This window comes from Manis javanica, chromosome 11, assembly GCF_040802235.1.
Source record: "Manis javanica isolate MJ-LG chromosome 11, MJ_LKY, whole genome shotgun sequence".
Classification (NCBI taxonomy): Eukaryota; Metazoa; Chordata; class Mammalia; order Pholidota; family Manidae; genus Manis; species Manis javanica.
Window position 1 is genome coordinate 78,070,935 of NC_133166.1, and position 13,806 is coordinate 78,084,740.

The 13,806-nt window shown below is 36.2% G+C and overlaps 1 protein-coding gene across 5 annotated transcripts in view; it reads right to left on the bottom strand.

The window, feature by feature from the left end:
- SMYD3 (SET and MYND domain containing 3) overlaps positions 1 to 13,806 on the bottom strand; it is a 780,323-nt gene that overhangs the window by 541,856 nt on the left and 224,661 nt on the right. For 2 of the 5 annotated variants that reach the window (XM_073216721.1, XM_037013701.2), the window contains 3 exons: positions 9,709 to 9,816; positions 8,922 to 8,979; positions 7,116 to 7,252 (listed from right to left, as the gene is read on the bottom strand). The exons of 2 other annotated variants lie outside the window; for them this stretch is intronic. In XM_073216721.1, the coding sequence (XP_073072822.1) occupies positions 7,116 to 7,252; positions 8,922 to 8,979; positions 9,709 to 9,816 (303 nt within the window). Of the gene's footprint in view, positions 1 to 7,115; positions 7,253 to 8,407; positions 8,900 to 8,921; positions 8,980 to 9,708; positions 9,817 to 13,806 lie in introns of those variants that run through there. One more of the 5 variants, XM_073216723.1, reaches the window with a different exon arrangement.

The window sequence follows — 13,806 nt, forward strand, 5'->3', positions numbered from 1 at the left end:
GGATTAAACAATTTTCAGATAAGCAAAAGCTGAGGGAATTTACTTCCCACAAACCACCTCTACAGTGCATTTTGGAGGGACTCCTGTAGATAGAAGTATTCCTAAGGCTAAACAGATGCCACCCAAGGGATAGGTAAAGAGTACAGAATATGATTCATAACATACAAAGAATGAAGGAGGAAGAAAAAGAAGGGAAAAAAAAAGAAAAAAGTACCCTTAGGTTGTGTTTGCAATAGCATACAAAGTGAGTTAAGTTAGACTGTTAGATATTAAGGGAATTACACTTGAACCTTTGGTAACCATGAATCCAAAGCCTGCAATGGCAATAAGTACATACCTATCAATAATCACCCTAAATATAAATGGTATGAATGCACCAATCAAAAGACACACAGTCCCTGAATGGACTAAAAAACCCAAAACCTGTCTATATGATGCCTACAAGAGACTCACTTAAAACCCAAAGACATACATAGACTGAAAGTAAAGGGATGGGAAAAGATATTTCATGCAACTAATAGAGATAAAAAGGCAGGAATTGCAGTACTTGTATCAGACAAAATAGAATTCAAAACAAAGAAAGTAACAAGAGACAAAGAAGGACATTAAATAATGATAAAGGGGTCAGTCCAACAAGAGGATATAACTATTATAAATATCTATGCACAGAACACAGTATCACCTACATATGTGAAACAAATACTAACAGAATTAAAGAGGGAAATAGAATGCAATGCATTAATTTTAGGAGATTTCAACATACTACTCACTCCAAAGGACAGATCAACCAGACAGAAAATAAGTAAAGAGACAGAGGCACTGAACAACATATTAGAACAGGTGGACCCAACAGACACCTACAGAACACTCCATCCAAAAATAATAGGATACACAATCTTCTCAAGTGCACATGGAACATTTTCAAGAATATATCATATACTAGGCCATAAAAAGAGCCTCAGTAAATAAAAAAGACTGAAATTCTACAAACCAGCTTCTCAGATCACAAAGGTATGAAACTAGAAATAAATGACACAAAGAAAATGAAAAAGCCCACAAACAAATGGAGGCTTAATAACATGCTCCTAAATACTCAATGGATCAATGAACAAATAAAAACAGAGATCAAGCAATATATGGAGACAAATGACAATAATTCAACACAGCAAAATCCATGGGATGCAGCAAAGGCCGTGCTAAGAGGGAAATATATTACAATACAGGCCTACCTCAGGAAAGAAGAACAATCCCATATGAACAGTCTAAACTCACAATTAATGAAACTAGAAAAGGAAGAATAAATGAGGCCCAAAGTCAGTAGAATAAGGGACATAATAAAGGTTAAAGCAGAAATAAATAAAATTGAGAAGACTAAAACAATAGGAAGAATCAATGAAAGCAGGAGCTGGTTCATCAAGAAAATAAACAAAATATATAAACCCCTAGCTAGACTGATCAAGAAAAAAAGAGACCCTACACACATAAACAGAATCAGAAATGAGAAAGGAAAAATCACCACAGACACCACAAAAATATAAGAATAATGAGAGAATACTATGAAAAATTATATGCTAACAAACTGGATAACCAAGAAGAAATGGACAACTTCCTAGAAAAATACAACCTTCCAAGGGTGACCCAGGAAGAAACAGAAAATCTGAATAGACCAATTACCAGCAAAGAAATTGAATCAGTAATCAAAAACCTACCTAAGAACAAAATTCCTGGACCAGATGGTTTCACTGCTGAATTTTAACAAAAATTTAGTGAAGACCTAATACACATCCTCCTTAAAGTCTTCAAAAAAGCAGAAGAGGAGGGAGTACTCCCAAGCTCATTCTACGAGGCCAACATCACTCTAATACCAAAACCAGGCAAAGACACCACAAAAAAAGAAGATTACAGACCAATATCCCAGATGAACATAGATGCAAAAATACTCAACAGAATATTAGCAAACCAAATTCAAAAATACATCAAAAAGATCGGCCATCATAAACAAGTAGGATTCATCCCAGGGATGCAAGGATGGTACACTATTCAAAAATACATCAACATCATTCACTATATCAACAAAAAGAAGGACAAAATCCACATGATCATCTACACAGTTGCTGAAAAACCATTCAACAAAATTCAACATCCATTTATGATAAAAACTCTCAACAAAAGGGTACGGAGGGCAAGTACCTCAACGTAATAAAGGCCATATAAAACAAACCCACAGCCAACATTATACATAACAGTGAGAAGCTGAGAGCTTTTCCTTTAAGATCGGGAACAAGACAAGGATGCCCACTCTCCCCACTTATAGTCAACATAGTACTGGAGGTCCTAGCCATGGCAATCAGACAACACAAAGAAATAAAAGGCATCCAGATTGGCAAGGAAGAAGTTACACTGTCCTCTTTGCAGATGACATGATATTGTACATAAAAAAACTTACAGAATCCACTCTAAAACTACTAGATCTAATATCTGAATTCAGCAAAGTTGCAGGATACAAAATTAATACACAGAATCTGTTGCATTCCTATACACTAACGATGATCTAGCAGAAAGAGAAATCAGGAAAACAATTCCATTCACAATTGCATCAAGAAGAATAAAATACCAAGAAATAAACCTAACCAAGGAGGTGAAAGTCTTATACTCTCAAAATTATAAGACACTCATGAGGGAAATTAAAGAAGAAACTAATAAATGGAAACACGTCCTCTGCTCATGAATAGGAAGAATTAATGTTGTCAAAATGACCATCCTGCCTAAAGTAATCTACAGATTCAATGCAATCCCTATCAAAATACCAAGAGCATTCTTCAATGAATTACAATAAATAGTTCTAAAATTCATATGGAACCAGAAAAAACCCTGAATAGCCAAAGCAATCCTGAGAAGGAAGAACAAACTAGGGGGAATTACGTTCCCTGACTTCAAGCTCTACTACAAAGCCACAGTAAGCAAGACAATTTGGAACTGGCACAAGAACAGACCCATACATCAATGGAACAGAATAGAAGCCCCATATAGAAACCCACACATATATGGCAAATTAATATATGATAAAGGAGCCATGGATATGCAATGGGAGCCTTTTCAACAGCTGGTGTTGGCAAAACTGGTCAGCTACATGTAAGAGAATGAAACTAGATTATTGTCTAACTCCATACACAAAAGTAAACTCAAAATGGATCAAAGACCTGAATGTAAGTCATGAAACCAGAAAACCCTTAGAAAAAAACATAGGCAAAAATCTCTTGGACATAAACATGAGCTACTTCTTCATGAACATATCTCCCTGGGCAAGGGAAACAAAAGAAAAATGAACAAGTGGGACTATATCAAACTAAAAAGCTTCTCTACACCAAACGACACAATCAGTAAAACAAAAAGGCATCCTACAGTATGGGAGAATATATTCATTAATGACATATCCAATAAGGAGTTAACATCCAAATTATATAAAGAGCCCACACACCTCAACAAACAAAAAGCAAATAAGCCAATTAAAAAATGGGCACAGGATCTCAACAGACACTTCTCCAAAGAAGAAATTCAGATGGTCAACAGGCACATGATAAGATGCTCCACATCGCTAATCATCAGAGAAATGCAAATTAAAACCACAATGAGATATCATCTCACACCTGTTAGGATGACCAACATCCAAAAGACAAACAACAACAAATGTTGGGGAGGATGTGGAGAAAGGAAAATCCTCCAACACTGCTGGTGGGAATGTAAATTAGTTCAACCATTGTGGAAAGTAGTAGGGACATTCCTCAAAAAACTCAAAATAGAAATACCATTTGACCCAGGAATTCCACTCCTAGGAATTGATCCTAAGAATGCAGAAGCCCAGTTTCAAAAAGACATATGCACCCCTATGTTTATCGCAGCACTATTTACAATAGCCAAGAAATGGAAGCAACCTAAGTGTCCATCAGTAGATAAATGGATAAGCAACAGTTGGTACATATATACAATGGAATACTATTCAGCTATAAGAAGAAAACAAATCCTACCATTTGCAACAACATGGATGGAGCTAGAGGGTATTATGCTCAGTGAAAGAAGCCAGGCAGAGAAAGACAAGTATCAAATGATTTCACTCATCTGTGGAGTATAAGAACAAAGCAAAAACTGAAGGAACAAAACAGCAGCAGACTCACAGAACCCAAGAATGGACTAACAGTTACCAAAGGGAAAGGGATTGGGTGGGAAGGGAGGGATAAGGGGGAAAAGGGGGCATTATAATTAGCACACATAATGTAGCGGGAGGGGAACATGGGAAAGGCAGTATAACACAGAGAAGACAAGTAATTATTCTATAGCATCTTACTATGCTGATGGACAGTGACTGTAAATGGGGTATGTGGTGGGGACTTGATAATAGGGGGAGTCTAGTAACCATAATGTTGTTCAAGTAATTGTACATTAATGATACCAAAATAAATAAATAAATAGACACATATCCCCAAATAAAAGTTTTGACTCAGTCTAGCTTTTCTGCCTTGCCAGATAATTTTCAGATTTATAATTAACCATATACTTCTACAACTCTGTATCAAGAGTACTTTGTACACAGCAGGCCCACACACAAAAAAAAACATCTGGTTAGTTCTGTAAGTGCATTCTCTCACAATCAATCTCACAAGTGCCCAAGAGGCTTGATAACAAAAGACTAGTCAGAGGGAATGTTCAGAGATCCAAATAAAGGGGGAAAGCACCTATGTGAAGTCTAAGTATTAAAATTATTAGCTGGGAACCAATTTTGAAAATTATTGAAATGAAGTGATAGAGACCTGAGAGCTCATTATGTTCATCATTTTTACTTTTGTGTCTGCTGGAAAGGTCCATAATCAAAAAGTCAAAAAAATTAATATATCAGCAAATTTAGAAAAGCTCTCAAAATTCCTCATGCCTTAAATGACAATGAGATGAGTTAAAATGTAAGCTTAAACTATCTAGTACCTGCACAGAAACTGAATGAATATAAATGAGTGGGACCAAAAGAAAAATATAAAATAGGGTTTTTCTTATTGAGGCCAGCTTTCTTCAAAGCATAGATTCAAAAGTTAGTTTCTTGGGTTGAGAAAGGCAGATGAGCGCAGAACTACTGACAGTCTGCACACAGACAAAGCAACTCCTGTAAGCAGTAGGCTCTGTGGAGCCCATTTTTCTCTTTGATGAATTCTATGCCCCTAAGACAGGGAGAGGGCAGTAGATGGGGAGGGAATTCTCTGCGTGTTCTCTCCCCACTTCTAATGCATTCGTCATGGCTGACATCTTCACACACGTGCAGTGCTATGAGCTCAGCAGCTCATCCCTGAAGTTTGTAGGACACGATTAGCTTAACTTAGACTATTCTATTCTTTAAAAGAGCAATGACAGTGAAGAAGAAGGGGGTGGGAGAGGATGAGGAGGAGGAGACTGATCTCCTTTAAGGACGAATTTATAAGCAGAAAAGTAACTACAATTATAAAATATTAACAAAACTTTCACAAGGAACTGCAGGAACCATAGATTAATATCGTTTTCCTCTGATTATTAACCTACATTTTAAGGCAGAAATCATGCAGCTTAGTCCAAAAATATCTCAAGGATGTATATGGTCTACTTTTGTAGCAATAACAAATACAAGTATGTGAGGAGAAGGAGAGCATATTATTAGCAATGTTTCCACTTAATCATCATAACACATTTCCCCCTAGCAAGAGGGAGAGAATTTCCTTGTAAGATGCATGGAATCGAAATTATTTAAAAAGAAACAAGAGAAATAAGATAGTAATTCACATTTTACACTGAGCAATAGAAAGTGTTTTTAAATACTTTTCATGATACTATTAACACCAGTAATTAGCACTTGAACATTTTTCAACAACAGAAGCTATTGTCATAGAATAACCGCAGACTTAACACTGGGAATGAAGTTACAGTCATCATAAGGCATATTGTCATAGTTCAGCAGGTGCTACTTCATACAGTGTTTTAACACCAAAAGAGCCTTTGGTGCACTGCACACAGGGTACTACCATAGGCTATAATTTTCAGAAGCAGATGAAACAAGCATAGGATAAAGTTCTCAGATGTATTATAAGTAACCATTACATTTTGAAATCCATTTTAAATTGCGGACAAACCAGAATTTAATGCTAAGATGACACTACCAGGAAATCATAAAAAAAACCTTAAGGAATAAAAATACATATGGGAAAAATAAGACTAAATCTCTAGCCATCAAACTAATCACATTTAAATTCTTAGAAAATAGGTAGATCACAAAAACACAACCTAAAAATATTCAATGGACAAATACATCATCAGATGTGCTCTTATAAAATATATAAAATAAGTGACAAACCACCCTCAAATGTACAACTTTACTTGTTATTAAAAGGTGACCAATGTTTAAACAAACCAAACACACAATATGAGAGAACAAGAACAGCAAACACAGGGCAGTAATGGAACACATCTGACCCTTCATCCCCATCCCGGGCCAGACGTCAAGAATCAGCTTTGGCATCCTTTCTCCCTATGCCCAAGCCAACCCTCAGAATTATTTCCAAAAACAGCACTTCGGGTAGCCACTACCAAGAGTCCACAGATGAAATATTAAGCTAGACCTATTTTTCTATCCCTAATGGAGGATTCTAATGACTTGAAACATTAAATACACTTTAGGTAATTATTTCTTAATCAAAAACAGTTATATTTTCATATTCTTTAGAAATCATTTAATCAAGAAATGGATTCCAATACATGCTTCACTTCAAAGACAGGCTCTATGGCTGAAATGCCACCAGAAAGCTAACGAATCCAATGACAAACTTCAATCCGTTAGTGAGATAACAGAATATGCTGCTGTCTTTTGAGAAAAGAGTGCACTCTGAGAGCTGACAATGAAAATATTTGGGCCACTAATAAGAACACTGGTAAAACAGAAAAAGTAATACCCTTTTCAATAAGCAATACTTTTTCTTATTCTCTACTATTTAAGAGGGGGTAGCGATATAAAGCATAAAGAATCCTGGATTTTATGGATCACCAACAAAAAAAGGAGTAAAGGGCTGATTTATGGTATTAGCAAAGATACCAAACTTAATACTTACTTTTGCAAAGGCTTCAAAAATGTTAAAAGATGGTGGCAGCTGAGAGGCATCCTGTATTTCTTCTTTCATGAAATGTTGAAATGTCATTACAAGTTGCCTGAGGCCCTCTTTCTTATCTTCAGTAAGTTTGTTAATATCTTTTTAAAAAGAAAATAAATAGCACAATCACACAGTAAACTTTTAATGGATAATTTTCAGGTGTTCAATAGTAGCTGTTAAACCAAATATTTCCTGTCTCAGATTCTATTCTGACAGAAAGCAGATGCATATCTTTTTATTTTTTGACAACTGCAAATCAGGATACACACATTAATTAAATTCTACTAAACGTCATCTACAACATATGCTCAAACACCTATCAAAACAAAATAAACAGATGTGCATATGAAAAAATCATTAAAACCAAAATCAGTTAAGATGTGTTACCAGATTTTCTACATCATCCTGTACACAGGTTCCATAATAGATGCTTGTTAAGTCAGTGAACTGAAGCAGACTTTTCCATGAAACCATCTCCAACCAGGTCATCACTGACTGGTAAACTGTGCCATCTCAAAGGCAGACAACCAAGGAAGTGAGAACTGAAAAGCTCAGCTAAGTTTAAATTAGTGAAATTTGTCATATAGAAGTACAGGAAGAAGAAAATGTAACTCATCCAAAGAAATCTCAACTTCAAGTTATTTCCAGGTTCAATAAGCAATATATGGAGCTGCTTCAACCCAAACAGAAGGAGAAGGTTCCCTAAGCTTCCACCCCCTAAAAAATCTCAGTTTAATTTTTTACCACAAAGGGGTGTTAAGGCTAAGAGTATACAGTTCAATCAGTAATGTTTGAGAGCATTTCACTTAAGGCAGCATGTATGACATTGCTACTGAGCAGGGCTAATGTTAACGGTAAAACTCACAGGGAGAGATGTTAATTACCTAGCAGTAATATAAAAGAAAAAATGACTAATTAGTTCTCTATTAAAACTTGAAAAGATACATCAAGCACAACTGTAGCATAACTCTGTTGCTCATGTCAGGTCTACATATTTTCTTTAAATTACTTGTTCAACAGGACAATTAACCCAATGAATTCTTAAATAATAATTTATTATCATTGACACTTAGGATCCCATAACCATAAATCTGTACTGGATCTTCTTCTTACTTGTCTCCATCCAGAAATATTAAACTGTGTAGCAAATTCACTCAATGAGCTCTGGCTACTTTTGGTTTAAAGTCATTTATAACCTCAAAGAAGAGGATCTGTGCCAATAGAGAAGAAAAATAAACCCTACATTTACTTACCACTCAGATTTGGAAAGCCTTTCAGTGACCTCTAGTAGGCTGGCCACTGCCAGGGAGTTCAAAAGAGCAGCTCCCACTGCCATCGAAGTGGCTAAGTCATCTCTACCTTCTACTTTTTATCTAAAAGACCAATGAACTTTAATGTTCCCTGGAAAACCCCTGTTCACATCACCACTGTCCCCCAACATCAAAAAGAAACTAAGAGCTGGAAGAAAGGAAAGAAGGAGGAGAAACGGCAGAAAAAATTATTTTGCCAACTGGACAAGAGCTACACTCCCCTCGCTGCCTAACCTGAACACCTTCAGGGTGCTTTACAAACTCCTCTTTGGCCAAAGGTACCCTGGAATAAATTAAACAAGTTGTGTGTCAGTTACATATAAAAACATGAAATGTTTTGTTAGATTTGCCTTGCATAATAAAGAGACAGAAAAATAAAGTTAAAAAGAAAGCAATTTACTAGCAAATAAATGATATGCATTTATTTTTTTTTTGGTGCTGATAGACAATCACTTACTTGACTCTAGATCATAAAATGAGTAAAGTTTCTCCGATTCAGAGGGTGTTTCTTCCATCTGTGTAGGGGGAAAACACCAAAAACAATTTCAAGTGCCCCAATATAAAAATGAGTATGTGTTAGTATCTACAGAAATTTAAATAAAAGTCTATTTAAAAGACACATTTTCTAAGACAAATACCAAATGATTTCCCTCATTTGTGGAGTATAACAATGAAGCAAAACTGAAGGAACAAAATAGCAGCAGACTCATGGACTCCAAGAAGGGACTAGTGGTTACCAAAGGGGAGGTCTTGGGCAAGTTCCTTCACCTTGAGTCAAAAGAAGTCAATTTCCTAGTCTGAAACAAAGGAGTAAAAACATCACCTGATTCACAGGGCTGTTGCCAGGACACACAGGACCTGGAGAAAGTTGACTGCTCAGTGTAGGGTAACTATTATCAAAACTGCTTTCTACTAGATTCTGATTTGGTACGTCAGGGGTGGGAATGGAGAACTAGTACCTTGGGTGATTCTGAAGTGATGCATTACTGCTCTAACAGGGTTCTCTATTTTTTCAATATTAATAAAGTAAAAAAAAAATCCGGACTAAAATAGAATAATGATTAAACTTTTAATATCCAGTGGTTAAGGAAATACATAATGACAAAGTTGCTCTGAATTTCTTAATGACCTGAAATAAATTTGTATTTCAATAATCCACCTCCTACCTTAAATTTAGCCTTAACTATGAATAATACATGCAACAGCAAGTGCTTCTGTTAAATTAAAATAGGTTTTATACTCACAAGTTTGAAAACAACTCTGCCAAGAAGTCGGACGGAATCTGGAGGATATCTAGGTTTGCAGCTTTTAAGGCATTTGCATTCCCGCTTGTGGTCTTGCCATGCTTTTTTCTGATACAATAAGAGTAGGGAGGGCATACAAGACATAGAAACTTAACTTTCATTTACACTGGTTTTGAACATTGAGAGTCATCAACATTAACTTAATTTCAACAGCCTAAATATAACTACTACAGAAAATGAAAGCAGTATTCTAATACTGTTAATGATCCAGGACTAAGTCTCTGCCAAGTATGCAATTACCAGGCATGGACATCTAGAGCTATTGCTTCATCTCAGTCCTTTAATTTGCATCCTTGGTTATTACCTGGCTGGTGTAGACCAAACAGAATCATTATGGCTTACTTAATTTACAAAATAATCTTTTGCTGGATTAAATAGGATTCAATAACAGACATTGATTTTTAATGCAAAAAGAAAATATCAATCCAAAGTAGAAAACAAAACACTGGGAAAATCTGAACAGACCAATTACCAGCAATGAAATTGAATTGGTAATCAAAAAACTACCAAAAACGAAAGTCCAGGTCCAGATGGTTTCACAGGCAAATTCTACCAGACATTTAAAGAAGAGCTAATACCCACCTTCCTTAAAGTTTTCCAAAAAGTAGAAGACAAGGGAATGCTTACAAACATATTCTATGAGGCCAGCATCACTCTAATAGCAAAACCAAAGACACTACAAAAAATAAGAAAATTACAGACCAATATCCCTGATGAACACAGATGCAAAAATACTCAATAAAATACTAACAAACTGAATTAAAAAATATACCAAAAAGATCATTCACTATGACCAAGTGGGCTTTATTCCAGGGATGCAAGAATAGTACACTACTCAAAAATCCATCAACATCATATACAACATCAACAAAAACAAGGACAAAAATCACATGATCATCTCCACAGATGCTGAAGAAGCATTTGACAGAATTCAACAACCATTCATCATAAAAGCTCTCAACAGAATGGGTATAAGGGCAAGTACTTCAACATAATAAAGGCCATATATGACAAACCCACAGCCAACATCATACTTAACAGCGAGAAGCTGAAAGTTTTTCCTCTAAGATCAGGAATAAGACAAGGATGCCTCTCTCCCCACTTTCATTCAACATAGCACTGGAGGTCCTAGTCACAGCAATCAGAAAACACAAATAGATAAAAGGCATCCAAATCGGTAAATTAAGAAGTTGAATTGTCACTATTTGTAAATGATGTGATATCATACATAGAAAACCCTAAAAAATCTACCAGAAAACTATTAGAACTAATAATTGAATTCAGCAATGTTACAGGATGCAAAATTGATATACAGAAATTGGTTTCATTCCTGTATACTAACAAAGAACTAAAAGAGAAATCAGGAAAACAGTTTCATTCATGATTGCATCAAAAACAGTAAAATACCTAGGAATAAACCTAACCACAGAGCTGAAAGACCTATACTTTGAAAACTACAAGACACTCATGAGAGATATTAACATATCATCAAAATGGCCATCCTGCCTAAAGCAATTTCCATTCACTGCAATCCCTATCAAAATACCAACAGCATTCTTCAATGAACTGGAGAAAATATTTCTAAAATTCATATGGAACCAGAAAAGACCCTGAATAGCCAAAACAATCCTGAGAAGGAAGAATAAAGCAGGGGGGATCTCGCTCCCCGACTTCAAGCTCTACTACAAAGCCACAGTAATCAAGACAATTTGGTACTGGCACAAGAACAGACAGACCAATGGAACAGACTAGAGAGCCCAGATATAAACCCAAGCACATATGGTCAATTAATATATGATAAAGGAGCCATGGACATACAATAGGGAAATCACAGCCTCTTCAACAGCTGGTGTTGGCAAAACTGGACAGCTACATGCAAGAGAATGAAACTGGATTATTGTCTAACCCCATACACAAAGTAAACTCAAAATGGATCAAAGACCTGAAGTCATGAAACCATAAAACCCTTAGAAGAAAACATAGGTAAAAATCTCTTGAATATAAACATGAGCAACTTTTTCCTGAACACATCTCCTCGGACAAGGGAAACAAAAGCAAAAATGAACAAATGGGGAGTACTTCAAACTAAAAACTTCTGTACAGCAAAGGACACCATCAGCAGAACCAAAAGGCGTCCTACAGTATGGGAGAATATATTTGTAAATGACATATCCAACAAGGGGTTACCACCCAAATATATAAAGAACTCACATGCCTCAACACCCAAAAATCAAATAAGCAGATTAAAAAATGGGTGGAGGATACGAATATACACATCTCCAAAGAAGAAATTCAGACAGCAAACAGGCACATGAAAAGATGCTCCACATAACTAATTATCCAGCAAATGCAAGTTAAAACCACAATGAGATATCAACTCATACCAACTAGGATGGCCACCATCAAAAAGACTAGGAACAACAAATGCTGGTAAGGATGCAGAGAAAGGGGAACCCTCCTACACTGCTGGTGGGAATGTAAACTAGGTCAACCATTCTGGAAAGCAATATGGAGGTTCCTCAAAAAACTAAAAATAGAAATACCATTTAACCCGGGAATTCCACTCCTTGGAATTGACCCAAAGAAAACAACTTCTCAGATTCAAAAAGACATATGCACCCCTATGTTTATCACAGCACTTTTTACAATAGCCAAGATATGGAAGCAACCTAAGTGTCCATCAGTAGATGAAATGGATAAAGGAGAGGTGGTGCATATACACAATGGAATACTATTCAGCCATAAGAAAGAAACAAATCCTACCATTTGCAACAACATGGATGGAGCTAGAAGGTATTATGCTCAGTGAAATAAGTCAGGCAGAGAAAGACAAATATCAGATGATTTTACTCATTTGTGGAGTATAACAACAAAGCAAAACTGAAGGAACAAAACAGCAGCAGACTCACAGACTCCAAGAAGGGATGAGCGGTTACCAAAGTGGAGGGGTGTGGGAGGGCAGGTGGGGACGGAGGGCGAAAGGGATTGAGGGTATCATGATTGGTGCACATGGTGTGTGGGGGGTCACAGGGAAGACAGTGTAACACAGAGAAGACAAGTAGTGACTCTGTGGCATCTTACTACACTGATATACAGTGACTACAATGGGATATAGGGTGGGACTCAATAAAAAGCGTGAATGTAGTAAATACATTGTTTTTCTTGTGAAACCTTCATAAGAGTGTATATCAATGATACTTTAATAAAATAAAAAAAAGAAAAGAAAACACAGTGTTCATGTGGTTACCATGGTGGGAGGGGGTATAGTTGGTGGGTGGGGAAAAGGGGGCACAAAATTATCAATCCTAATTTAAGTTAGTCACAGGGATAGTAGTACAGCATGGAGAATATAGCCAATGATTCTGTAACACCTTCTTATGTTGACAGATAATAACTGCTCTAGAGTAGGTGAGGATTCAATAATATGGATAACTGCTGAACCACTCTGCTGTGTATTTGAAACCAATATAAGATTATATATCAACAATACTTCAATAAAAAATAATAATAAAAATATATAAAATAAAATGAAATACAGGGTTCAGGAAAATCAAAGCAGGGCAGGCAGACAGCCTTCTGAATTACAGTGCTGCTATGGCAAGTATAGAAATATCAGGAGAACTAACATAAAAAATATAAAACCTTTTTGGTTTTTAGGACAACACAGAAAGGGGTTATTAACTAAAATGATCAAATGACTTGTTTGCCCAGGACTACCTTGGTTTATTTATGTTGTCCTGGCCTCATTATTAATAGCAGCTTTTTCATTCCAAAAAGTATGGTTTGGATGATACATTACATAGTCACTTAACCCATGATCCTCACCATATGCTGGAGTGACAGAAAAGACCAGTGAGACAGTCACCAATCTTGCAACACAAGGGATGAGAGGAATAAAGGGAAGGACTTGTTCCCCCTGAGTCTTGGGCCAGAAAAGCCATGGGTCCCTAAACATATGATTACTCCTATATGGGTGTGAAATCCGGAGTACCTAATATTTAGCCCTGGTGAGTGGGAGACAGACCAAATGTCTAACAT